The sequence below is a fragment of the Helianthus annuus genome, chromosome 10 (assembly GCF_002127325.2).
Source record: "Helianthus annuus cultivar XRQ/B chromosome 10, HanXRQr2.0-SUNRISE, whole genome shotgun sequence".
Taxonomy (NCBI): Eukaryota; Viridiplantae; Streptophyta; class Magnoliopsida; order Asterales; family Asteraceae; genus Helianthus; species Helianthus annuus.
The window spans coordinates 97735352-97763087 of record NC_035442.2 but is presented as its reverse complement, the minus strand read 5'-3'; the positions used below and the strand labels follow the sequence as shown (position 1 = coordinate 97763087).

General features: G+C 41.9%; 1 protein-coding gene across 1 annotated transcript; it reads right to left on the bottom strand.

The window, feature by feature from the left end:
* Positions 1 to 201: 201 nt before the first annotated feature.
* On the bottom strand, positions 202 to 25638 carry LOC110882262 (probable serine/threonine-protein kinase clkA). Its single transcript, XM_022130331.1, has 2 exons — positions 25581 to 25638; positions 202 to 848 (listed from the first exon to the last, which is right to left on the bottom strand). Exons 1-2 carry the CDS (start codon positions 25636 to 25638, stop codon positions 202 to 204), a joined length of 705 nt encoding a protein of 234 aa, XP_021986023.1.
* Positions 25639 to 27736: the final 2098 nt, after the last annotated feature.

The window sequence follows — 27736 nt, the reverse complement described above, 5'->3', positions numbered from 1 at the left end:
GAAGTACGTTGATGTAATGAGGTTTACAATCAAACATCCTTCACTCACAAACGATTGGTTAATCGTTTTCAGTAACAATCGGTCTGAAACGGTCATTCACTCCCCGTGAGGTTGTTGACGACGATAAGGACCGTTAACTTCTTGATCATCCATTCTCCGGTTATCCCTCCTATCATCTCTTCTCTTATTCCTTCTTTCATCTCATCTCTCATCCCTTCTCTCACCCCTTACTTGATTCCTACCTTGGTTACCTCTTTGATTGCCACCCCCCACAAAACGAGGAATCCGATTAGGGTTGCCATTATTATTGTTATTGTAATACCCGTCATTTCGATTCCTTTGGTTGTTATTTTGTGGTTGGCGGTTATTCTCATAACCACCATTCCTTCTATTCCCATGACCATAATCGTCCTCCCCTACGTAGTTGGCATTTTGATAGCCAAAATCTTCATCTTCGTACCCTCTTGCATGGTAGCCATTACCCTGATTGATATATCCCCAATCTTCATCATCGTCCACTCGATCATCATAATAACCACCATCATCCGAGTTTTCTGTATGAATGCTTACATGTTCCAGCGATTGATAACCGGGAACACTATAAGGTTCATCATCAGGGATTGCATTCCTCAAGTCGTCGATATTGAAAAATGGGTCTTCATCCGCGGGATTGCCGCGATCTCGATTACCTCTACGATTGGAGTTGACATTCCGATCATCAAGGTTGATGGGTAAAGACGCTTGTCGATGAAGGGTTTGTTGTTGGGGTGTTCGTTGGGTGTTATTAGGATTTTGATTTCTGAAAGGTGGTGTGGGTGGTCTAGCGTTGACGTTACCACCCGGTTTCTCTTGAGGTATAGGTTAAGTGTTTTGGGCGGGATGAAAGTTTCCTCGGGATTGAAATTGATTTGGATTGAGGTTTTGGTTGGAGTTGAAGTTTTGATTGGAATTGTGGTTCGCCATTGAATCGGTTTCAATGGTCGGTGTGAGTGGTGGTGTTTGTTTGGTTTGATTAGAAGCAAGAGTTGCTTCCAACCGGCTTGCTAGGTTTCTTCTTACGACTCTTTCGATTTCTGGTTCGTAGACTAAAGGTGAAGTCCTCCCGGAGTTACGCGTATGCATGCACTACCTGTAACCTGCACAAGTAACACACCCCGCGTAACAAGGAAAAAGACAAGTACGAAAAGAAAGCTAAACAATTTAAACAGATAATCACGCAAATTCAAACAATATCCAAACACAAAGCGCACGCACTCCCCGGCAACGGCGCCAAAATTTGATCGGAGTGTCGCGCTCCGGTCAAAGATAAGATTTATAAGCCCTATTTACCCTTAACAAATTGCTAGTGGTAGCAAGGGGTTGAACCACGAAGAGTATGTGGTTTGTGTGTGGATTCGATTGAATTATCAAAAGTGTCACAATATATGAAGCTTGCTAGAATAATTTTGTGTTTTCGTTTAATTGAGAGATATGATTTTTAACTAAATGAATTGATGAGAATGATTAACAACTACTAATTAACGATTGCAAGAAAAATGGTTACTCGAACAATAATAATAAAAAGGAATCACGCCCGGTTTCGGTAATTGTTAACCTAGGATTTCTACAAGTTTTAGTCTCAACTCAAATCCATTCGATTAACGGATTTAGTGTACCGTGACTTAGGTACTACTAGCTATCAGCGTCCCGAAGAACGGACAAAAAGACACTTTGTAATCAACACAAGTAAATCCTAACAACGACAATGTACAATTACATATCACCATTTCGCAAAGTCATAACTTTTAACATCGTTCAACAATTCACAAATTCGTAGCAAAGGTAATACTATAGTAAAAAGTTTCATAAACCAAACACAAATTATCACTAAGTTGAAATAAGAACAATTCGAAACACTAAAATTAACGACTACCTACACCGGGGTGAAACCGAGATGATTAGCCGCTCATGGTTGAAGAAGCTTGATCACCGGATGATTGGAACGCGGATGAAGTCATCTTGAAGCTTGAAGGATGAAGGAATGATGGATGATTGGGGTTTATGGATGATGATAATGAGATGGATCATGAAATGGAGAATTAGGGTTTTGGATGGTGAGTGAATGATGATGGTAGATGATTCTTGATTCTTGATGATGAATCCGGGTTGTGGAGATTGAGATATGGATTAGAGATGGAATGGTAGGTGATAGATATCTCAATTAGGCTCCAAAAAATGATTTCAAACTCAACCCAAGGTGTAACTTATGAAAATCCATGCCCCCAGCCAATAGGATTCGAGTTTAACCCTCAAATCAACAATAATCGCGTTTCAGGATTTGACAAGCCGTCGCCGACGGCCTTCAACCCGTCGGCGACGGGCTTTGGTTTTGCTGACTCCGTCCGACGCGATTAACTGGATACGGGGTTTCTGTGCCGACGGTTGTTTCTGGAGGGCGTCGCCGACGGCCTGGGCCCCGTCGTGTCACACCCCCAAAATCCACCTGCGGAGTATCACCGCTTGGGAGCGTGACTGACCAGGATCAAGCCACCAATCATATTGAACATGCATATAGTATTAAGTAAGATAAAGGAAAACCATCCGTTCAATACAAAAGGTGTTCAAAACATGTTATTGTTTTAAAGTGTAGCGGAAGCATAGTAATAATCCAACAATAGTAAATAGTTCAAATGTTATAATAGTTCAGCATAGAAACCACGAATCCTTGTCCACAACGACCCGCTTCTCCAGTGCAAGCTCCAAGTACCTAACGATCTGCAAGGCATGTAATAGACTGGTCAACAAACTAGTTGAGCGAGTTCACAGTAAGTAAATGTGTAACAGTAAGTAACAGGTGGCTCTACAGGGCCAATAGTAAGTTATGCTGGTGGGGGCTTCCCATGTTAAGTTACCACTAGACTATTCGTATTATTATCCCTGTTCTTCGTCCGAGAACAGAAGTGTGTATAAAGTGTGCGTAGGTTTTACGCACGTATCCTTCGTAACCTGAGGATAGGGGTAAGTAATGCGTACACGTAGGTTTTACGTGCGTATCCTTCGTAACCGAGGATAGAATGGCATGTGAACCGGTAGGTGTTATCCCAACCTACGTAACCGTCCTGACATCCGAGGACATGATAGGTGATAGTCTAGTAAAGCATTAGTACGTTCCTTTCAATAATAACCTTTAACCCATTCCCACGACCCGGGAATCCCATGCCTTAGTAGGAGTATGAACTCACCTCGGTTTGCTCGGTATGCTAAGTTATGCACTCACAAGTAATTAATCACGTCCTAGTGTATGCACGTATAACAAATCAGTTCATGTTCACAATTGTACGCATGCAGTTAATGTTCACATAACAGTCAGTTGCATAACAACACACACGTATTATTTCACCTTGCACGAATACAGATGCTAACATTCATCTCTAGCATGGCATGTCAAATAATCCAGCATATAATCAATCAGTCAAAGTATGTTCATAATCCCTAACATCCTTCGAATCCAGTCACTATCTTTCGACAACAGTAATCACAATTATCCTTCGGACCAATGTTATGTTCCGAATCCTATGTCATCTTTCGGCCAACCTATCTTTCGGTCCAACTATCTTTCGGTCCAATAATGGTTCGGTCAAACTAGTATCTTTCGGTCAAATTTATGGTTCGACTAACAAGCATCCTTCGACAACAACTATGTTTCGGGTAGCAACATCTTTCGACAATTAACAGTTACGTTTGATCACCATCAGTTACGGATATCATGCAGCCAAATACAGAAACAGAAACCCTAATCATCTACAGCCGTCATCATCATAACAATCATCATCTATCATGCATGTCCAAACAAATCACAACAAGTACCAATTCTTAACAGTACATCTACATAACGAGTATCATACAAGCACGATTCCTCACTACAATCGATCTGTAATATTAATTAATAATCCGAACAGAATACCAAAGATCCTAATTGATAGCAGGTTTAGATCTTTGCGTTTAAACTAACCAAACCGTGTTCACTTGTTTCGTTTTCGTTTACCATAATCAACATCATCATAATATATCCGATTAGCATCTATATCCGATTAACATTCATATTCGATTAACATACGTGTCTGTTTAACATACAAACATATTGCGAGACAACTGGAAAAATCACGAGATCATATACACATAAAGCATCACATACTAACCGGAAATCTGGATTACGTAATGAAATCCTTTGAACAGAGTGTAGGTCTGCTATATGCCGTCACACACACAAGGGAACCGAAAGCTCTAGGGTTTTGCCGATCAAAAATGTTATTACGTAAAGTTTCTAATCCAACTTATATTAAATCGGCAGTGGGCCAAGGCCCAAATTGAAAGACTGGGCCGAAACATATCGAAGGATATGTTTCGAGTGCGAAGGATATGTTTCGAGTCCTTCATATGTTTCGACATCCTTCGATTCATGCATCATGTTTCGTGGAACATCCTTCGTAGGTTGGGCCATGATTCACACTAACTAGCTAACATACAGTACAAGTTTCACAATATGGAACCCATTATACACGATCAAACAATTATGCACAATCAGGCAATCAACATATATATATACTTTCATATCAATCCAATGTGCAATTAAGTAATTAGTCAAACACATGCTCGTGTAATACGTATGAAATCAATCTTAGAAATTCGAGTTGTCACATTATCCCCAACTTGAAAGAAATTTCGTCCCGAAATTTGGTACGCACTTACTGAGGTAGCTAGGCAAGTTACATAGTTCACCGGTTTTCCTGGGGTGTCACATCATCCCCCCGTTGATTTGGAATTTCGTCCCGAAATTCAGTAGTAGTAGCTTCAGCCTCAGAAGTGGATGCATTGGGTTCGAATAGCTGGGGGTACTTTTCTTTCATCTGGTCTTCGCGTTCCCATGTATACTCCGGGCCACGCTGGGAGTTCCAACGAACTCGAACAAGAGGGATTCTCTTGTGTTTGAGGACCTTAACATCCCGGTCCGTGATTTCAACTGGTTCCTCGACGAACTGCAACCGCTCGTCGATAGTGAGTTCCTTAAAAGGAACTATAAGGGTCTCATCTGATAGGCATTTCTTCAGATTCGACACGTGAAATACATTGTGAACTGCACCGAGTTCAGGAGGTAGGTTTAATCTGTAGGCTACTTTGCCAATCTTTTCTAAGATTTCGAATGGTCCGACGTACCGCGGATTCAATTTGCCTCTTTTACCAAAACGAACCACACCCTTCCAGGGTGAAACTTTCAATAAAACCCGGTCCCCGACCTCAAATTCCAATGGCTTTCTACGCTTGTCCGCGTAGGCTTTCTGACGGTCGCGTGCTGCCGCCATGCGTTGTCGTATCTGTGCTATCTTTTCTGTGGCGTCCACAACAATATCTGGACCCGTAATTTGACTATCCCCCACCTCTGCCCAACAGAGAGGTGACCGGCATTTACGTCCGTACAATGCCTCAAATGGAGCGGCTTGAATGCTGGTATGGTAACTGTTATTGTACGAGAACTCCACCAAAGGGAGGTGCTTTTCCCAGCCGTTGCCGAAATCGATAACACACGCTCGAAGCATGTCTTCTAGAGTTTGAATAGTTCGCTCAGTCTGTCCATCCGTCTGAGGATGATATGCTGTGCTCATGTCTAATCGTGAGCCGAAGGATTTGTGCATTGCTTGCCAAAGCTCTGACGTGAATCGTGCATCGCGATCCGAAATAATAGAGGTGGGCACTCCGTGCCTCGAAACAACTTCCTTCAAGTAAATGTCTGCTAAAGTAGAAAACTTATCCGTTTCTTTGATAGCCAAAAAGTGAGCAGACTTTGTGAGTCGATCAACGATTACCCAAATAGTGTCATTCCCACGCTGGGATCTAGGTAAGCCCGTAACGAAATCCATGGAAATTTCTTCCCATTTCCACTGCGGTATCTTGGGCTGCTGAAGTAGACCGGCTGGTTTCTGGTATTCAACCTTGACTCTCGCACAGGTTAAGCATTTTCCAACGTACGTAGCGATGTGAGCCTTCATACTAGGCCACCAATAAGTAGTGCTGATGTCGTGGTACATTTTATCCGACCCTGGATGTACCGAATAGCGAGACTTGTGAGCTTCATCCATTACCAGTTGACGTAATCCGCCATAGAGTGGGACCCAAATACGCCCCGTTACATAGTAAGCACCGTCTTCCTTTTGTTCCATGCGTTGCCTTGAACCGCGTAAGGCTTCAGCTTTGACGTTTTCGGGTTTCAGTGCTTCTAACTGAGCAGCTCGTATCTGTGCAGGAAGACTGGACTGAATGGTAAGCTGTAGCGCTCGCACGCGCTTAGGTAGAGAGTCTTTCCGACTGAGGGCATCAGCCACAACATTGGCCTTGCCTGGATGATACTTGATGGCGCATTCGTAGTCGTTCAGTAGTTCAACCCATCTTCGTTGACGCATATTCAAATCCTTTTGCTTAAGGATATGCTCGAGACTCCTGTGATCGGTGTAAATCGTGCACCTGGTACCGTACAGGTAGTGTCGCCATATCTTAAGCGCGAAAACAACAGCTCCCAGCTCTAAATCGTGCGTCGTATAATTCCGTTCATGAACCTTGAGTTGCCGAGAGGCGTATGCGATAACTTTATCCCGTTGCATCAATACACAACCAAGCCCTTGTATTGATGCGTCACAATAAACCACGAAGTCATCCGTGCCCTCGGGCAGTGAGAGGATAGGCGCGCTGCAAAGCCTATCCTTTAAGTACTGGAAAGCGGTCTCCTGTGTATTACCCCATCTGTAAACGACACCTTTCTGTGTAAGCATAGTGAGTGGTTGCGCGATCTTGGAGAAGTCTTTAATAAATCGCCTGTAGTAACCTGCCAAACCCAAGAATTGGCGTATTTCTGTCGGTGTACGTGGTGCTGGCCAGTTTCTGATCGAATCAACCTTGGATGGATCGACATGAATCCCATCCTTGTTTACCACATGGCCTAAGAAGTGGACTTCACGAAGCCAGAAGTCGCATTTTGAAAACTTTGCGTACAGTTGCTCTTTTCGAAGAAGTTCCAAGATAATACGTAGATGCTGCTCATGCTCCTCCTGACTCTTGGAGTAAATCAAAATGTCGTCGATGAAAACGATGACGAACTTGTCGAGATACGGTTTGCACACCCTGTTCATGAGATCCATGAAGACTGCAGGTGCGTTTGTAAGCCCGAATGGCATGACCAGAAACTCGTAGTGACCATAACGAGTTCTGAAAGCAGTTTTGGAGACGTCCTCATCCCGGACTCTCAGCTGATGATACCCTGACCTCAAATCGATCTTGGAATAGTAACACGACCCTTGCAACTGGTCGAATAAGTCATCTATGCGTGGAAGAGGATAACGGTTCTTCACCGTCACCTTGTTGAGTTCACGGTAGTCGATACACATCCTGAACGTACCGTCTTTCTTCTTCACAAATAACACTGGAGCTCCCCAAGGCGAAGAGCTTGGACGAATAAAGCCCTTTTCCAAGAGCTCTTGCAGCTGTTTCGACAGTTCTTCCAGTTCGGTTGGAGCTAAACGATATGGTGCGCGGGCTATTGGTGCTGCTCCAGGTGCCAATTCGATCTGAAACTCGACTTGGCGATGAGGCGGTAAGCCTGGTAAACCTTCAGGAAACACCTGAGGGAAGTCACGTACAACTGGGATATCCTCCAGCTTCTTTTCCTTTGCTGATGCATCCGTAACGAGAGCCAGAATGGCAGTATGCCCCTTTCGTAAACATTTCTGCGCCTTCAAGTAAGAGATGATGCCAACCACAGCACCACTTTTGTCACCTTGTACTTCGAGAGGTTCTTGACTGAAGCGAGGAATACGAATAACTTTTTCCTTGCATAAGATCTCTGCGTGATGTTGAGATAACCAATCCATGCCGATGACGACGTCGAAGCTACCCAAGACTATGGGTATAAGATCTATCGGGAAAGTCTGACCCGCCAGAACAATGCTACAACCCTTGACTACATGAGCGGCTTCTACACTTTTGCCATTTGCTAGTTCTACGACGTGTTTAGTGTCTAGGGGTGTTGGTGTACGTTTTAATAAGTTACTCATTTTCATGGACATATAACTTGTATCAGCACCTGAATCAAATAAGACAGTAACGTAAATATCGTCGAGAAGGAACTTACCCATAACTACGTTAGGATCATTCACTGCATCTCCTCGACCCAACACAAAAGCACGACCTCGAGCTTCATTGCCGTTGTTGTTGTTACCATTACCCTGATTGTTGTTATTCCCGTTGCCCTGGTTGTTGTTGTTACGGTTCTGGTTCAACTGTGGGCAATCGCGTTTGAAGTGACCTTCAGCCCCACACTTATAACACCCCCTGTTGCCCTGTTGCTGATTCTGCTGATTCTGTGGAGCTGGTTGCTGAGACTGCTGATTCTGATTTGCAGGGCGAGCGCTTCTACAATCTTTGGCCTCGTGACCCATCTTTAAACACCTTTGACAACGGCCCTTATTGCACTGGCCGCTGTGATGCCTGTTGCAGTTGTTACACTTTGGAAGGTTTCCTCGATACCCTCCCTGTCTGTGGCTGCTCGATGAGTGCTGACTGGGACTTTGGTAACTATCCGTCTTTCGCTGCTGAGACTGTGATTGTACCGATGCTGATCCCTTGCTAGAATCCCCCTCCCATTTTCTCTTACTTTCGCTGGGAGTAGCAAGTGTAGTAGTAGCAGTAGCGGTAGCGGTAGCACTGATACGCTTTGGCAGTTTGCCCTGGTCTACTGCCTGATCTGTGATGCGATGAGCGAGACGCTGGATTTCCTGGATGTTGTTGAGGTTAGCCGACGTTACGTGGCTCTGAATCTCTGACGCGAGCCCCTTGAGATACAACTCAATTCGCTTGTATGGAGGATCTACCATAGTTGGGCACAGCACAGCCAACTCATTCGATCTCTTGGTGTAAGCTTCAATTTCCGAACCAACCATTTTCAAGTTATACAACTCGTCCTCCAACTTGTGAATGTCTTCTCTAGTGCAGTATTCCCTCTTGATCAGTTCTTTGAATTCATTCCAGGGTGTGGCGTTAGCAGCTGCCAACCCTAAGATCTGCACTTGTGCGTTCCACCAAGTGAGCGCAATCCCTTCAAGTGTGCCAGTGGCGAACTTCACCCTGCGAGCCTCAGGGCATTCACACATTTCGAAAACCGACTCGAGTTTTTCAAACCAGTGGAGGAGTCCGACTGCCCCTTCCGTGCCACTGAACGAGCTAGGACGACAGTCCATGAAAGTCTTGAAGGTACACGCAGGTTGTTGCTGAGCGGGTTGACCTATTGTGTACGAATAGGACAAGGTTAAATACGAGAATTATTGTAGGATCTAAAGATCCTTGTATGAATCTATACCGCAGGATATACTACCTGCTTGGGCGGCTGCAACTGCCGCAGCAACGAGAGCCTCTAGCTGGGCTTGAGTCATGGTAATTCGTGCGGCCATTGATCTTCACATCAAAGGCAACATAAGTGAGAAAGGTTCGCGAATAGTGCGATGACAGAAGAGTGTAAGCACATAAGTATTCTCATGCAATGACAAGTTGTGAGCAAGTAATGTAAGCATACTATGAGCAAAGTTCTATGCAAATTCTAGCATGTAGGCAATAAACATAAACCTTATTACCTAGGAAGTTGAGTCTTGCACGTGGAGCGAAGCGTCGTTGTGGATCGTTGAGAGCACTGTTCGGGTTATAGTCTGGTTTTAATAAAAACGTTTTCCCATATTAAAACCAAGTTCTCTATAACCAATGGCTCTGATACCAATCTGTCACACCCCCAAAATCCACCTGCGGAGTATCACCGCTTGGGAGCGTGACTGACCAGGATCAAGCCACCAATCATATTGAACATGCATATAGTATTAAGTAAGATAAAGGAAAACCATCCGTTCAATACAAAAGGTGTTCAAAACATGTTATTGTTTTAAAGTGTAGCGGAAGCATAGTAATAATCCAACAATAGTAAATAGTTCAAATGTTATAATAGTTCAGCATAGAAACCACGAATCCTTGTCCACAACGACCCGCTTCTCCAGTGCAAGCTCCAAGTACCTAACGATCTGCAAGGCATGTAATAGACTGGTCAACAAACTAGTTGAGCGAGTTCACAGTAAGTAAATGTGTAACAGTAAGTAACAGGTGGCTCTACAGGGCCAATAGTAAGTTATGCTGGTGGGGGCTTCCCATGTTAAGTTACCACTAGACTATTCGTATTATTATCCCTGTTCTTCGTCCGAGAACAGAAGTGTGTATAAAGTGTGCGTAGGTTTTACGCACGTATCCTTCGTAACCTGAGGATAGGGGTAAGTAATGCGTACACGTAGGTTTTACGTGCGTATCCTTCGTAACCGAGGATAGAATGGCATGTGAACCCGTAGGTGTTATCCCAACCTACGTAACCGTCCTGACATCCGAGGACATGATAGGTGATAGTCTAGTAAAGCATTAGTACGTTCCTTTCAATAATAACCTTTAACCCATTCCCACGACCCGGGAATCCCATGCCTTAGTAGGAGTATGAACTCACCTCGGTTTGCTCGGTATGCTAAGTTATGCACTCACAAGTAATTAATCACGTCCTAGTGTATGCACGTATAACAAATCAGTTCATGTTCACAATTGTACGCATGCAGTTAATGTTCACATAACAGTCAGTTGCATAACAACACACACGTATTATTTCACCTTGCACGAATACAGATGCTAACATTCATCTCTAGCATGGCATGTCAAATAATCCAGCATATAATCAATCAGTCAAAGTATGTTCATAATCCCTAACATCCTTCGAATCCAGTCACTATCTTTCGACAACAGTAATCACAATTATCCTTCGGACCAATGTTATGTTCCGAATCCTATGTCATCTTTCGGCCAACCTATCTTTCGGTCCAACTATCTTTCGGTCCAATAATGGTTCGGTCAAACTAGTATCTTTCGGTCAAATTTATGGTTCGACTAACAAGCATCCTTCGACAACAACTATGTTTCGGGTAGCAACATCTTTCGACAATTAACAGTTACGTTTGATCACCATCAGTTACGGATATCATGCAGCCAAATACAGAAACAGAAACCCTAATCATCTACAGCCGTCATCATCATAACAATCATCATCTATCATGCATGTCCAAACAAATCACAACAAGTACCAATTCTTAACAGTACATCTACATAACGAGTATCATACAAGCACGATTCCTCACTACAATCGATCTGTAATATTAATTAATAATCCGAACAGAATACCAAAGATCCTAATTGATAGCAGGTTTAGATCTTTGCGTTTAAACTAACCAAACCGTGTTCACTTGTTTCGTTTTCGTTTACCATAATCAACATCATCATAATATATCCGATTAGCATCTATATCCGATTAACATTCATATTCGATTAACATACGTGTCTGTTTAACATACAAACATATTGCGAGACAACTGGAAAAATCACGAGATCATATACACATAAAGCATCACATACTAACCGGAAATCTGGATTACGTAATGAAATCCTTTGAACAGAGTGTAGGTCTGCTATATGCCGTCACACACACAAGGGAACCGAAAGCTCTAGGGTTTTGCCGATCAAAAATGTTATTACGTAAAGTTTCTAATCCAACTTATATTAAATCGGCAGTGGGCCAAGGCCCAAATTGAAAGACTGGGCCGAAACATATCGAAGGATATGTTTCGAGTGCGAAGGATATGTTTCGAGTCCTTCATATGTTTCGACATCCTTCGATTCATGCATCATGTTTCGTGGAACATCCTTCGTAGGTTGGGCCATGATTCACACTAACTAGCTAACATACAGTACAAGTTTCACAATATGGAACCCATTATACACGATCAAACAATTATGCACAATCAGGCAATCAACATATATATATACTTTCATATCAATCCAATGTGCAATTAAGTAATTAGTCAAACACATGCTCGTGTAATACGTATGAAATCAATCTTAGAAATTCGAGTTGTCACACGTCGGCGACGGGCTGTCGTTTGCGAGATTTCTGTTTTTCGCTCCCAACACTCCCGGTTGACCCGTGACGCGTTCCGGTGCTCCGGTTTTCGACCCGGTGACCCGTAAAGCTCCCGAAAATCTCCTTAAACTTCGTTAAACCTGTATAACACAAATCTTATTAAAAGTAGGCCATTCAAGATTGAAACTTTTGTAAAAACACAAAGTTACGCAATAACGAACACCTGTTTTCAACCACGTATCACTGTACTCCTTGACTTGTTAAATCGATACTTTAATTTATGTTACTTTAGCTGTATTATGTGGAGTAAATGCTAATAATCGCAGTTTAATCGCTATTAATCGCTAATCTATTTATCGCTATCTCATCGCAGTCGCATCGCAACCTGAATCGCATGTTCTGGATATTGTTTTACATGTGTTTGCTATTATGTGTTACTTGTGCATGTTTATTATATGTTTGAGGTGATTAATCGCAAACACAATCGCAATCGCAACTCTATCACAACGCAATCTCATCGCGAACTGGAAACGCAAGTTACTTAGGTTGTTGTATGTTAGTTATGTTATTTGTGTAACAATTATCTAAATCTATCGCATCGCTTATTCGACACTCACTTAAACGCATCGCAACGCTCAACGCACGAAACGAAACGTCGAAAACTAACACACTCGAACCATCCGATCGAAGGACCATTCGATCGAATGGTCATCCGTCCGAATGACCATCTGATCGGATTGCCCTCCGATCGCACTTCTACACCGCGTCTTCTCTCCTCTCACCTAAATATAGCACCTGTCACATCACTGTTCATGATATGACAGCTCTCTCGTTCGACTAGCATGCTTTTGGCCCTATTTCTCTCGATTCCTCGCGATTCTTGTAAGTTTTCAACTCAAATCTTGTACTTCTATCATCTACACACACTTCTCCATCATTTTCACCATCAAATCTTAACTTTTCACCATGAAATCCATCTGATTTGGGTTGTTCGTTGATGACGTCATCTCGGGTTCTCATGAACTTCGAAGTATGATCTCATCCCCTAGGAACAACTCAGATCTAAGAGATTTCAACATGTTTAAACACTGATTTCGTCATAATCTAAACATTTTCCAACTGTTTTCCACTTTTCTTCAATGTTCTTAACTTTTCTACTCAAAACTGATAGAATCTGAGCTCATTCATGCCTTCTACTCATTCTCTAGTGAAGTGCCGGTTGGAGAACTGATTTCAATCAACGAGATAACCGACTTAACGGGTTGAACATGAACAACCGTCAAGAACAATTAACTGATCAGACAGTGACTTGGGCTTGGTGGGTTTCTCGTTGATTGACATGTTGTCATACCGTCTCGGTCAAACCGCAAACTTTCTAAACTTAGTGAACTTTACAGATTTCAATGCGAACAGGTTACCAAACAGATTGCTGTCCGATCAGATAGCCATCCGATCGAATGACAATCCGATCGGACGACTTGTGGTTTTCAACACCTAAACAAATTTCAAAAACTTCAAAAGATCCAACGAATAGTCATCCGATCGGATGACCATCCGATCAAATGACTATTTTATCAGAAGACTTGAATCTTTAAGGAAACATCTCACCTGGAACGGATTACCATCCGTCCAGATGACCGTTCGACCGGACAACCTGAAAGGTAGAGATACTTTTCTGTTTTTAAAATGCTACAACGAAAACTTCAAAGTCACATCATACACAAACACATCCATCCTAAACGTATGACAATCCGACCGAATGGCCATCCGTCCGGATGACCATCCGTCCGGATTGTCATCCGATCGGATGACCCTTGGTCACCCAGTACACTCAACACCGTTTCACGCACTGTTCATGTTGGGATTGAACCCTACCAAAGGAACAGATAACGAAAGCCAAAACTAGATCACAACAGTAGATTCAAAATAAGCAGATGTCTGGTTGCAAGTCTCTCCCCTTGAAAGTGGTTTCAACATATGCTGACCTCCTATCTGCTGATCATGCAATCTGCTGACCTATAACTGCTGACCAAGACAAAGTCTGATAGAAGAACTAAAGCTCTGCTGCTCAATCTACTGCCTTGATTCAAGCTCTGCTGATCATGACAAGTACTGCTGGGTTCACAGCAGTGGAAGGATGCAGCAGCAGTTTATGTTTAGTTTATGCATTGAAATGTAATATCAGTAGTTAGCATAGCAGTGTTTGTATAGATCAGAGGTTAGAGTTTGTTAGGAGGTTAGATGTCACTTTCATGGTGACGTCAGCTTTGATGCTCAGTGGTTTGCAAGTGCCTATAAATAGAACAGTACTCTGTACTGTTCTGTTTAGCTCATTCACCATCTTCTTTCTACACGAATAAACACTGAGCTCAGGCTGAGGGGGAGTTTGCATATCATGCACACATTGTAATCAGAGTTTAAAAATAATTTTAATCATTTGATTCAGTGTTAGAAAATGTATGATTGATAGCATTTCTTCTGTTTGATTGTGAAAAGTTTGGTTCCATTAAATTCCGCTGCACTACTCTTTCATTTGTTCATCTAAATTCAAACACAAATCACAATCAATCCAAACTCAGATCCTATCAATTAGTATCAGAGCTAGGACAGTCAAACTTGATCTAACAATCATTTTGACGTAAATAGTTCAGCTCGAAATTGTTGATACTGATCGTTTGCTCGTTGTGTTGAAAAACAGAGTAAGGTTTAATCACCGATAAAGTTGATTAATCAGTACCTGTAAAACAACCAGAAAGATGTCGCAATCACAAGATGATAAAAATAACATTGGCTCTTTGTTTAAACCACCTATGCTGAAAAGAAATAAGTACAACATCTGGGAGCGAAGGATGCGTCACATCCTCACTCAACAAAACATTGGATGTTGGAGGTCTGTCGTTTTCGGTCCTCATGTTCCTATGGTGCCAAGCGCAGAGGACGCCAAAAAATCCGTTCCTAAACCAACTGAAAATTACACTGAATTGGATTTTCAGAAGTTTGAACTGGATGCCAAAGCGTTTAGCATCATAGCCTCTACACTCCCCAACGAAATCTATGCTGGACTGTTACATTATGACAGTGCAAAAGAATTGTGGGATGCATTGAAGGAACAGTTCGGAGGAACAGAGGAGGTTATCGAAAACAATAGGGAAATTCTGAATCAGCAGTATGAAACGTTTTGTCACATCAAAGGGGAATCACTAACCCAACAATTTGAACGTTTCAGTTGTCTCATCAGTGAGCTAAGGCTTGTTAAAGTTACATTTCCAAATGCAACCCAAAGTAGCAGGTTCCTTAGATCATTGCCAGAAAAATGGGACACAATTGTTTTTGTCACCAGGAATTCAGCTGAATTCGAAGATCTGACCCTGACCCAACTCCATGGTAGACTCCTGACCTATGAAAGGGAGTTGAACCAAAAAAGGAGGTTGCAAGAGTCTGGTAAAGTTGCTGATGACTATTCATTCGGCAGCACAGCTCTGTTTGGTCAAGAAGAATCTGGCAGTAGTAGTAAGGATCAGAGTTATGATCATTTTATTGACGTAACAGCTGGGGGTAACTTCATCAACTCTGATTCTCACTCTACAAATTATGCTTTCACAGCAAATACTGAAAACCAGATGTCAGATAATTTGTGTTTTGAGCTGAATGATTTGCAACATTTTGATCCCACTGACTTAGAGGAGATGGACATCTTGCATCAGTTGGCCTTGCTTAGTGTAAGAACAAGCAAATTCTATAAAAGAACAGGGATTTCCAGGCTTCATGGAAATTTAAGGGTGGGGTTGGATCAATCGAAAATCAAGTGTTACAATTGTAGTAGGCTAGGTCACTTTGCTAGAGAATGTAGGAGTCAAACTACTCGTCCCATAATAACTCATCCTAGCACAAATCCTAGACCACAACAACAAAACACTGTGCACTATACCCAATATGCCCCTGCAGCACATGTTAACACTGCTCATTATGCTGCAACCCCTGTGCCAGTGCATTATGTTCAAACCACTGTTCCACAAATTCAGTATGTTCAAGCCCCTGTCTCTCAGGCATAAGTGCAACCTGCTGCACCTCAAACAGCTGCTCCAACTGTGACACAACCAGATCAGCAAAGCTTTTTCACACAAGGCTTTGTTGATTGGAGTAGCATGCCTGAAGAGCTTGGTGATGAAAATTTTGCTCTATATGCTTCTAATGATGCTTTTAATGATGAATTTTGTTTGATGGCATTAGAGTCAATACCAGAAGGGGATGAAGCTGAAGGTGAACAGCTAAGTGCTGAAACAGTGGATGAAGTTGCTGAAGCAGTGGTTACTGCAGTTGCTGGTGAACTACTGCTGGAAGAAAATTCAGAAACCCTGATTGAACCACTCACCGACCCTTGGTCCAAAGAAGACGAAGAGGAAGAAGAGCCGAAGAAAGCTGGTGATGAAGAAGAGAGAGCTGATGAAGAAGATAATCATCAATGTGATTGTGCCATGATGGCTGCTGCTAAGGTATCACCTCAAGTTATTGAAAAACTGTGTTCAGACAACTGTATTATTGCATTTGCTAACATTAAAGAGGTGAATGAAAACCTTAGAGATAAAATCTTGTCTGATGAGGTCAATTTTGAAAAGTCATTGAAAGAACTTAGAAACAAATTGGCTGAAAAAGATAAAGAGATCAGCAGTTTGAAAGAAGAACAAAGCATAACCAAAACTCAACTCCAAACTATGGTAGAAAAATACCAAGTTTGCAAAAAGGAGTTAGAGTCTACCCAGATCACCTGTGAAAGGTGGGTGGAGTCTTGCAAAGGGTATGAGGTTATGCTTGAGAAACAGCTTAAAAGCAATGTCAAGTTTGGTATAGGTCATAGAAAATATGATGACATTGCAAGCACTGCTGCAATGCAAGTTGTTTCTTCTGAAATCATACCAACCAACAAAAATGGCCAAGAGGTTAAAATAACCGACAAACTTGGTAAAAAAATTACTCTGGAAAGATCTGTGGGATCCTCAACTTTTTAGGAAATTGAGAAATACCAATTTAAACCCACATGGTCTGATGAGTGTGATATCCTTGAAAATTTCAAACCAATGGATTTCACAACCACTGATGGTGTAAAAGCTCCAAAAGCAAGAGTCATTCCTATCAAAGATATCCCAACAGAGGTTCAAAACTCTGTTGCAAAGGAATCTGAGAAAAGAAAGAAAAGAGAAAAGATCAAAAACTTGTTTTGTGAATTCTGTGAAAATAAGAATCATCTAACAAAAGATTGTTTTCATCTAAAAGCATATGATATAAACAAAACAAGCAACATTTCACCTGCTGTAAGCTGCACCATCTGTGGTAAAAATAACCACAAAACTAAGGAATGTGTGTATCTCAAAAACTTTGATGAAAAGAAGAAAGAGTACACTGCAAAAACATCCTTAAGTTCATCAGCATCATCTGTTAAGTTCACCAAGAAACAACCACTGTTCATCCCTGTCCAAACTGCAATCACAAAACAGCTGAACCAAACATCTGTTCAAAGGGATGTACAAGTGACAGATGCACCTCCAGCCAATCAATTTAGAAAAGGCAAGGAAAAAGCATCATACCAAAGGATTCCACACGTTTATGAGACTTACAAAAAGCCCTCTAAACCAAAAGTGAACAGGCATCCTTTTGGTTATCAACAGATGATAGGTCAAGACCCCCAACAGTGGTTAGAGAAATACATTCCCAAAAATGTACAAACCCCTGAGCTAACCACTGTTCATGCATCTGCCTCCATCCCAGACACTGTTGAGACCCCATCCAAAGCCCTGTTGGCTTTGGAAACCTTTTTGAACTAATCCTTTACTTCATGTGCAGGGAGCTTCTCCATGCTTAGATAGTCTTTGGTATGTAGATAGTGGAGGCTCCAGGCACATGACAGGATGTAAAGCCCTTCTTCAAGATTTCAAAATTCATGGAGGGGGTGATATATCCTTTGGTAATAATGGTAAGGGAAAAGTTCTGGGGTCTGGTACTGTAAAGTCTGGAAATGTAAAATTTGAAAATGTCAATCTTATTGATAATCTGAAATTCAACCTCCTGAGTGTGTCTCAAATGAGTGATAAAGGGTTTGGATCATTCTTCACAAAGGATTGTTGTAGGATTGTCGGACCAGAAATGGTTAGTAAGATTGAAGCAATAATCAAGAAAGGCTTAACAAAACTTGTTGCTCAAAGAAGTGGCAATGTTTATGTTGTTGACTTGTCAAGAGAGTGTCCCAGAGCTGATGCCTGTCTGTTCTCAGCTGCCTCTAACAAAGAGACAGAGTTATGGCACAAAAGATGGGGACACACAAATCTCAAAACAATCAATGAAATTTCAAAAAATGGCTTAGTAAGAGGCTTACCACAAAAAATGTTTTCATGTCTTGAACACTGTGTTTCCTGTTTAAAAGGAAAACAGCACAAGAGCTCTTTTAAGTCCATTGAAAGGTCCAAAACAACCCAGTGTTTGCAAATGCTGCACATGGATTTGTTTGGCCCAGTGCAAGTCATGAGTCTCAGAAAGAAAAGATACTGTTTGGTTATTGTTGATGACTTCTCTAGGTTTACATGGACCTTCTTTTTACACTCCAAAGATGAGACTGCAGGTATTTTGCAAGACTTTGTGATACAGGTTGAAAATCAATTTGACCTTCCAGTAAAAGTCTTCAGGAGTGACAATGGCACTGAATTCAATAATAAGGAGTTGGATGCCTTCTGTGTGAAGAAAGGGATTGTAAGGCAGTACAGCATTCCTAGAACACCAGAGCAAAATGGGGTTGTTGAAAGAAAGAACAGAACACTGATTGAGGCTGCCAGAACCATGCTTGCAGATTCAGGTTTGCCATTAACTTTTTGGGCAGAGGCAGTAAACACTGCTTGCTATGTCCAAAACAGAGTTTTAATCAACTCCAGGCACAAAAAGACTGCTTATGAAATTCTGTATAAAATAAAGCCATTAATCTCATATTTCAACGTTTTTGGTTGCCCATGCTTCATTTTGAACTTAAAAGATTCTATCTCAAAGTTTGCAGCCAAGATCGATATGGGATATCACCTGGGATACTCATCCACTGCTAAGGCCTACAAAGTGTTTAATACACGGACCAAAGCAGTGGAAGAGACCTTGAATGTAAAGTTCAATGAACTTTCATCACTGAAAATCCCTGCAAATCCTGCAGAATCGTTCGATCTTGAAAAATTCACTTTTGAAAATACTGCTGTCAAGACTAACACTGCAGGTTCATCAGAGGATTCATCACCAGACTATGGATATGAAATCATCATTCCTCAAAAGTCTGCTTCAAAAGGGGGAGCATCAGTTGTTCAAAACAGTTGTCAAAGCTCAACCACTGCTACCTCAACAGTTGTTGACCAAAGTAGCCCCTTAACCACTGCTTCCACCTCATCAAACACTGCTGACAAAAGTCCTCAAACAGTAGATCAAAGTCAGCAGGTGTTCACACCTTTACCTCCAATGCCTCCACCTTTTGAAGCCACTGCTGGGTCATCAAAGTCACCAGCAGTGGTTAGCTCAGATGATACACATCTGCAGCCTTCACCACAAAATGCCATCATTCCCTACCAAGGAGAGCTAATCTTCTTGAAATCTCATCCACCAGATCAAATCATTGGCAACATCAATGAAGGGGTGCTCACAAGAAAGCAGTCCCAAAACATTTGTCTTTTTGCTGGCTTTCTATCACTCCATCAGCCAGTCAAGTACCAAGAGGCACTAAAAGACAACAGCTGGGTAGAGGCCATGCAAGAAGAGCTCCAACAGTTCAGAAGACAACAAGTGTGGGAGCTTGTACCACTGCCAGAAAATGTAAGTCCTATTGGCACAAAGTGGGTATTCAAAAACAAAACTGATGAAAGGGGCATTGTTGTCAAGAATAAAGCCAGGCTTGTGGTTCAAGGCTACAGACAAGAAGAGGGAATTGATTATGATGAAACATTTGCTCCTGTTGCAAGACTTGAAGCAATCAGACTCGTTCTTGCCTTTGCTGTCAACCACAATATCATGGTGTACCAAATGGATATAAAATGTGCATTCCTCTATGGTAAGATTCAAGAAGAGGTATATGCCTGTCAACCTCCAGGTTTTGAGGATCCATTTTATCCAGATCATGTCTACAAGCTAAACAAAGCTTTATATGGCTTGAAACAAGCACCCAGAGCCTGGTATGAAACTCTTTCTACCTTTTTACTTTCCATTGGTTTCACCAGAGGCAGGATTGATAAAACACTGTTTTTAAAATGGAGAGGAAAGGATTTGATGATTGTCCAGATTTATGTGGATGACATTAATTTTAGAAGCACATGTAATAAAATGTGTGAAGAGTTCAGACAACTCATGACAGCTGAGTTTGAAATGAGTGCAATGGGTGAACTCCAGTGCTTTCTTGGTCTCCAAGTAAAGCAGCTGCAAAATGGCACTTTCATCCATCAAGGCAAATATGCAAAAGAACTTTTAAAGAAATTTGATATGGATGATTGTAAGCCATGTAGTACACCCATTGCAACCAACAAATTGGTCATGTCTGAAGAAAAGGAGGATTTGGTTGATCAGACCTTATATAGAAGCATGATTGGGTCTTTATTGTACCTAACTGCATCTAGACCAGATATCATGTTTGCAACAAGTGTCTGTGCAAGATCCCAATCATCCCCTAGAAAGTCAAACCTTATTGCTGTAAAAAGGATATTCAGATACCTCAAAGGTGCTCCCACACTAGGTATCTGGTATCCAGCTGATGGTAAAATTGAGCTTTCAGGTTTCTCAGATAGTGACTTTGCTGGATGTGATAAAACAAGGAAGTCCACTTCAGGAGGGTGCCAATTCCTAGGCAATTGCTTAGTGTCTTGGCAAAGCAAAAAGCAAGCAGCTGTTTCCACATCCACTGCTGAGGCAGAATACATAGTTGCTGCAAGCTGTACAGCCCAACTGCTCTGGCTTCAAAATCAGTTACTGGATTTTGGTATCACTGCCTTGAAGACACCACTCATGTTGGACAGCCAGGCAGCAGAAAATATCATCAAAAATCCAGTTTCACATTCAACCACCAAACATATCGACATCAGACATCACTTTGTGAGGGATTGCTATGAAAAAGGTTTGATTTCTCTGCATCATGTTCCAACTAAGGATCAGCTGGCAGATGTACTAACCAAAGCATTAGACACATCTACCTTTGAAAGCTTGATCTCTAGGATTGGTATGCTCAACATGGAATAACAGGCAAAATCCTATTTTTCTATGAATAAAAGCATTAAAATGTTTTCAGAAAATCAAAAATCCATCCTTAAAAATAGCTAAAAATGAATTTTTCATTAAAATCCTAAAAGTCTGCCATAACCACTGATGGGTTCAAAAGTCTGTGCTGCTACAAAAGTCTGTCCTCTGCTGAAAGTCATCCCCTGTTCTCATTTTCTTTGGTTAACCACTGATGGTCAAAATCAGTGGTGCATCCACTGCTAGGCTATCTACTGATGGTAAAAAGCATCCACTGTCATCCATTATCACTACAACTACTGTCTTTACCAGTTGTTTTCACAACCTGTACTGTTTAAAAGTACTGTCCTTCACCTCACCAGAGGATGGCATGCGGGCAGTACTTAGGGGTCAGACCTTTTGTAACTGCTGCCACGTCAGCATTCACTCTTCTTCTATAAAACCCCTTTTCAACACCCAAACAAGGTTTCACTGTCGAATTGAATTCTCAAAAATTCTCTTCTCAAAGCAGTTTCCATCACATTTCGTCAAATTCCTTCACAATTTCATCTTCGATTCTCATCTTCAAAATGACAAAATCGAAATCATCCGCAAAAGCTTCTAAAGGGGCCTCTCAAAAGGCTACCTCCACTGAAATCCCACACAAACCATCTCATAATCTACTAGGTCTTCTCACAAAACCCGGTACCATCGACACATTTGATTCTATCCTCGATCTGCTCAACGCCTCAAAGTGCAAAACTTTGTTAACCGCTGATGCACCGATTTACCTACAAACTCAGAGAGAGTTTTGGAAAAATTGCATCCTTGAAAAACAAGGAAAAGATGTAATAGCCATTAACTCTACTCTGCAGAAGAAAGCAGTCCGAATAACACCGCAATCAATATCTGAAGTCTTTCAACTCGATGATATGCAAGGTAAAGACTCTTTCCCTAAAAACGAGTTAAAAATTGACTTCATTGAGAGAGGGTATGCAAACACAATGAAAAGGGACACCTTACAAAAAGGTTTCTTCCCTTCTGCAACCAGATTTTTATTTCATACCCTTCTCATGTGTGTTTCAAACAAAACCACTTCCTTTAATGAAATACCAATGAAAATTCAAAACTTGGGGTATGCTATTTTACAAGGAGAAAATCTTAACTACTCCAAGGCAATTTTCAATGACTTGGTTAAAAATGTTGAAACAAAATCATTCTTACTGTTCCCAAGATTTTTAAGTTATTATTTTGAGAAACAGTTCAGTAACGATGATTTTGTGGTAATAAACCAAGGTGAATCTTTTCAAATAAACAGCTTAACTGCTGAAACATTTTCAAGAATGTTAGCACCTTGTAAAACACAAGCAGAGGTGCCTGAGCAGACTTTAGCAGCAAACACTGCTCCTCAGGTATCTGCTGCTGAGCCCACTGCTCAAGGTGATCAAGGCAGCCAAACAACTGTCTTGAAACCCACACCTAAAATCACCAAAAAACCACAGAAAAAGAAAAATCAACCCCCCCCCCAAACCCATCAAAAAGGCAACTCTGGAGGATGAGATACCAGAGCAACTGCCTGTGATTGCACAAAAATCACAACAAACCACTGATGCTACTTCCTCACAGCAGTTGGTCGAAATATCTCAACCTATACCTGAAACTCCTCCTGTCTCTTCACAAAAAGAACAGGTTGTACACACAGGGTCACCACATCATGAGGCTCTGGAAGCACTCGTTTCCATCCTCCACAGCCCAATACCCGGGGCAATTCCGCTTTCTAAACCTACCTTCACATTCCCAATTCCACCAAACACCAAACTGCTGTTGGATGCAATGGATTTGAACCTAGCACAAACCAGTCCTTCTCAATCACCTGTTCATGAGAAAATACCTCAACAAGAGACTGGGCTTGATGTATCAATCTTTGCTAACCCACCAACACAACCTGAGGAGGTTACACCCCTTGAGTTACACATAACTCTTGGTGGTATTCCAAGTGAAGCAGCCACCACAAGTGTTGAACCTACAGGTTTACACTTGGACAGTGGTTACATAAATAAGACTTCCTTGGAGGTAATTCCTTCTATAACACCTCTGTTATCTGCCAGTGAGTTTGTACTAACCACTGGTAACATCAAAAGATTATCAAGTGTTGAAGGAAGAAGACCCCAGTACCAAGAAAAAGGGGCATCAGTTGTTGATGTTTGGTGTCACACCCCAACCAATGGCGGAAACATCAGGATGAGACGAACAAATTGCTCAAAACAACATAACACTAAATGTGACAATATGAATTAAATCATTTTATTAAAACTAAAGAATAATACACTGTTTCAAATAGTAAACACAGATTCAAACATTGTTTAATTGCTAAAATGGGTATCTAAAGCCATCTTAGCTTGTTTCTTGAGTCTTGTACTAATCAACCTGCAACATGTATTAAAATAACATCAACAAAAAGTTGGCGAGTATACAGGTTTGATACATAGCATAAAGTAGAATAAAAAGTTTAAATACTCATATCCAACATGAACAACATAATACAAGTTACTAATATGCTGAAACAGTGTCACTATATGTCAAACCCAAGTTTCCAACGCACACGCCCCAAGACTCACTCAAGGGCGGTGCGTACTCCTATACAATAGGAGATTTAATAAGTCTCAGAAGTTTAATAAGTCTCAGTAGTCTCATAAGTTTAATAAGTCTCAGTAGTCTCAGAAGTTTAATAAGTCTCAGTAGTCTCAGAAGTTTAATAAGTTTCACAAGGTTAATGAGCATATAGACACGAAAAGTTTACATGGCATACGAGATTAACAAGCATCAAAATTGTTTCATGTTTAAAAATGGATAGAGTGTGCATATAACAAGTTTCAAGCGTTGTGTGTTTTTAGATAGAATACATGTTGCACCCAAAACTGATAAAATAAAAATGGGATCAAGTATACTCACATTGATAACGTTGCGGTTTCTTGTAATAACGCACGAGTAAAGATTGGAGAAATCCAAGAGAACGGACGTAATGGTTATCCTAGGTAATTAAAATAACGAACTCGTTAACATTTATAGGTTAAATGGCTTATGATTTACCATTAACTTAATTAGTTAATAACAATAGTTATAAAAGAATTATCACAATTTATTAGTATTAAAGTGATTATTAGCTTTTATGGTTAAGTTAAAAAAAAGAAAAAAAAAATGAAAATAGAAATTATAATTTATCTTATTATTATCATATGTTATAAAGGTTCTAGGAAAATCTGTTATTTATTTGGATTAATCTTACGTTTTAGAAACACAGGAAATAATAATAATAAAAAAAATACTTATTTTTATAAAAGAATTTAAAAATCAATGTTATAGTGTTAAACATGCTCAGTAGGTTATCACCTTCGACTCAACAACTAGTCCATTAAAAAAAACATACGAACAAACAGTTGTATAAAAATCAAAGTTTCAATTAGCTTGAACATGGCTGTGAATCGAATGTTGATTAACGGAAATAAAACAAATGCAAGAGAAAATTATACCGAAACAGTAGGGATGACTCGAGACGTTCTGGCGAACTCGGTTGCGGCAACTCCGATTTGCGGAGAGAGCTTGAACTCCTGTGAGTTGCGGGTTCGACTGAGAGCGGAGAGAGACGTGGTAGACGTGATGACGGATACCGAAATGATAAGGAAGCACTCACGTCGATCCCCGTACGGCTCCGGTCGTCTTCTAGGTCTCCGACGGTGTTGCAAAATGGTAAATGAAGAAACAGTGATCTAATTAGAGAGTTAATTAGAATGGTTTATGTTCCTTTCATGTTGGTTAATCTTCTTAAAGATATTTAAGCTCCGACTTGGTAATCTAACCTGCAAAACAGAACACCGTTACTCGTTAAGAGGGGAATGTGGGGGTTTCCCTCTTAACCAGGCTCCGGCGTGAGAATAAGCGACTGCTTTGAGAGTAATTAAGTGTAAAGAGTGAGAGCCCAGAGAATAGAATGTTTAACCTGTGAAGTAAGGTCTCTATTTATAGCCGGAGAGGTGTGAGGGGTTATGGGCTGATGGGCCTTGGGCCAGAAGCGGACAACAAAACGGATATGCTCTTTGTCTCACTGGCGTCGACCGCTTAGTGGCTTCTAGATGCTCGTTGGTGCTGGCGCACCTTGATTGGAGCCACGTGTCATTGTTGTCGGCCTTGTTGTCCTTCTGTCATCAGCAGACGAGTGGAGATCGTGGGACAGTTGTCTCCGTCCTCTGATTGGTGCCATGTAGGCGTCCTTGTGTACTTCTCGTCAGGCGATCGTGGCGCACGATTGACCAGAGCCTGCTAGACGCTCATTGGCTCCTTTTACTGCCACTTGTACCTTGTGTACCACTGTAGGTAGCCGCGCGCTTCCTTACCGAGTGGCTCATTTCTTCCATTGTTTTATGTTAAGTGCTGATATCTGGGTTTGTTGTGTGCATTTCCTCGCACGGGATAATCGTAGAGCGATGTAGGCCGCGCAAGGTTGTTGTTAACACCTTGTTGTGTTAAGGAGTATGGTCTCACGCGCAACCTGATCTGAGGTTTGCGCGACTTTTTGGGACCATACCCCTTCAAGTCCCCCCAGTCCAGTGCTGCACCATGCGCAACGCAAGTGGTTGGAGCTCTGGACTTAATAAAAAATAGTAGGGGAAATGGTTCCTTTGATCCTGACTTGTATGGCGGACGTTGAAAACTGTTGTTTTCAATGCGCAGGTACTAGGCAGGTGTCGAGTGATTTCTTGTTTGGCCTTTTAAGCGTGCGAGGTTATAGTAGTTTACGTATATCTGGCGCGACTCATGTGACTTCTGCATGAAGTTACTTGTACGTTTTATGGCGGGAAACTTCGAAATTTGAACTTCTGATAGGTTGGTGAGATAAGTCGCTGAGGGCGACGTTTGAGTTGACCCCTGGCACGGATGTCATCATGCCGCCTGCGGCGGTTGCACTTCGTGTCAGGAGAGTGAGGGCCACGCGCGCGTGGTAACCGTCGTCCCTGCTTTTCCGCTCGACGTGGCAACCTCTCGTTGGTTGCCCTTGCGGCGAATGCGGCACGGTTACCCATCGCATTAAATGCGATGGGTATATATATCCGAAGAGAAGGTGAGAGGTTCTCACTTCTCTTCGTTTCTTCTGCACTTTTCTCTCAAAACCTTTTGAATCTTCAAAGTGTTCTTCGTTTCTTCAAGGTTTCTTTGAATCTTCAAACTTTTCCTTCAAGCTTTTTCCAGATCTTCTTAGAAACATGAGTGAAGAGCATCAAGAGGCTCCTGTTAGTAAGGAGGGACCAGTTCCTGTCCTCAAGTGGGATTTAGGTCTTTTCGAACAGATTGTTCGAAGTTTTAGATTCCCACCGGAGTGGGATGCCCGGTATCCGGCTCAAGGCCAGACCGCGGCTGATGCACCACCCGGTTACATTACCCTTTATGAAGACTTCTTTCTTCAAGGGAATTTCCGATTGCCGGCGACCGATTTTCTGGGAAGTATCCTTTCTTATTACAATTTTCACATATCTCAGTTGAGCCCACCCGGGATGGTGAGAGTGAGACACTTCGAGTTCCTATGCCGGTCTCATGGCATCGAGCCATCCGTAGACAAATTTCGAGCATTCTACCAACTGCAAAGGACAATGGGGTTCTTTTCGTTTGCAAGCCGAGGTGCGGCGAAGAAGATCTTGTTAAATCCACCAAAGAGTTTCCACGACTGGAAACCCAAGTTCTTCTTCATCAGGGAAGAAGTTGTGCCGGTTGCTATGACCTTTAGGGAATGGACTGAGGCCATACCCAAGGAAGATCTGTCGATCCCGAAAACTGCTTTGTGGTACCAGCAGCTGACCCCAACCCCGAACCGGGTGTTTGGGGAAAATGTTTTAGTTGCAGCCAAGATGAGTGACCAGTGGTCACCTAGCAGCAGGGAAGTTCCCGTGCTAAAGCTTGGCGATCAAGGTTAGATCTTTGTTTGTTCTTTTTCTAAGTAGATTTGCTGCAATTGTTTCTTACCCTTTTTTATTTATAGAAGCGCAACTCTACCAAGCTGCCTTCACTACCTTTGGTGGCTCCATGGGCGTTCGCCCGTTGCGCGATGACGAGGAAAGCTGGTATGACCAGATTAGAGGAAACTTCATGTTTCCTGCTGCTGATGCTTTCGCTTCACCGCCAACCGCTACTGAAGGTGCGCAGTACCCTAAACCTCGTCCATTGCGCTCTGTGACTCTCGCTGGGAAAGAGACTTTCTATCTTTCCAGCGATGAGTCTGTAGGTTCTTCCAGCGGCGAGCTAAGCTCTTGGTCTAAAATCTTTGCAGGTGTGTTGCGCGACCTGGGGATTGACCCAGAGGAGAAAAAGAAGAAGCCTGTGAAGAAGAAGAAGAAGGCGGAGCCGGAGGTGACCAGCAAGGGCACTGGCCCTAGTCGCGCAACAACTGCTGCTGGCAAAGGTACTCTTCGCCTTCGTCAACGTGACTTGGATGATTATGTGATCATCAGTGACTCATGTGAA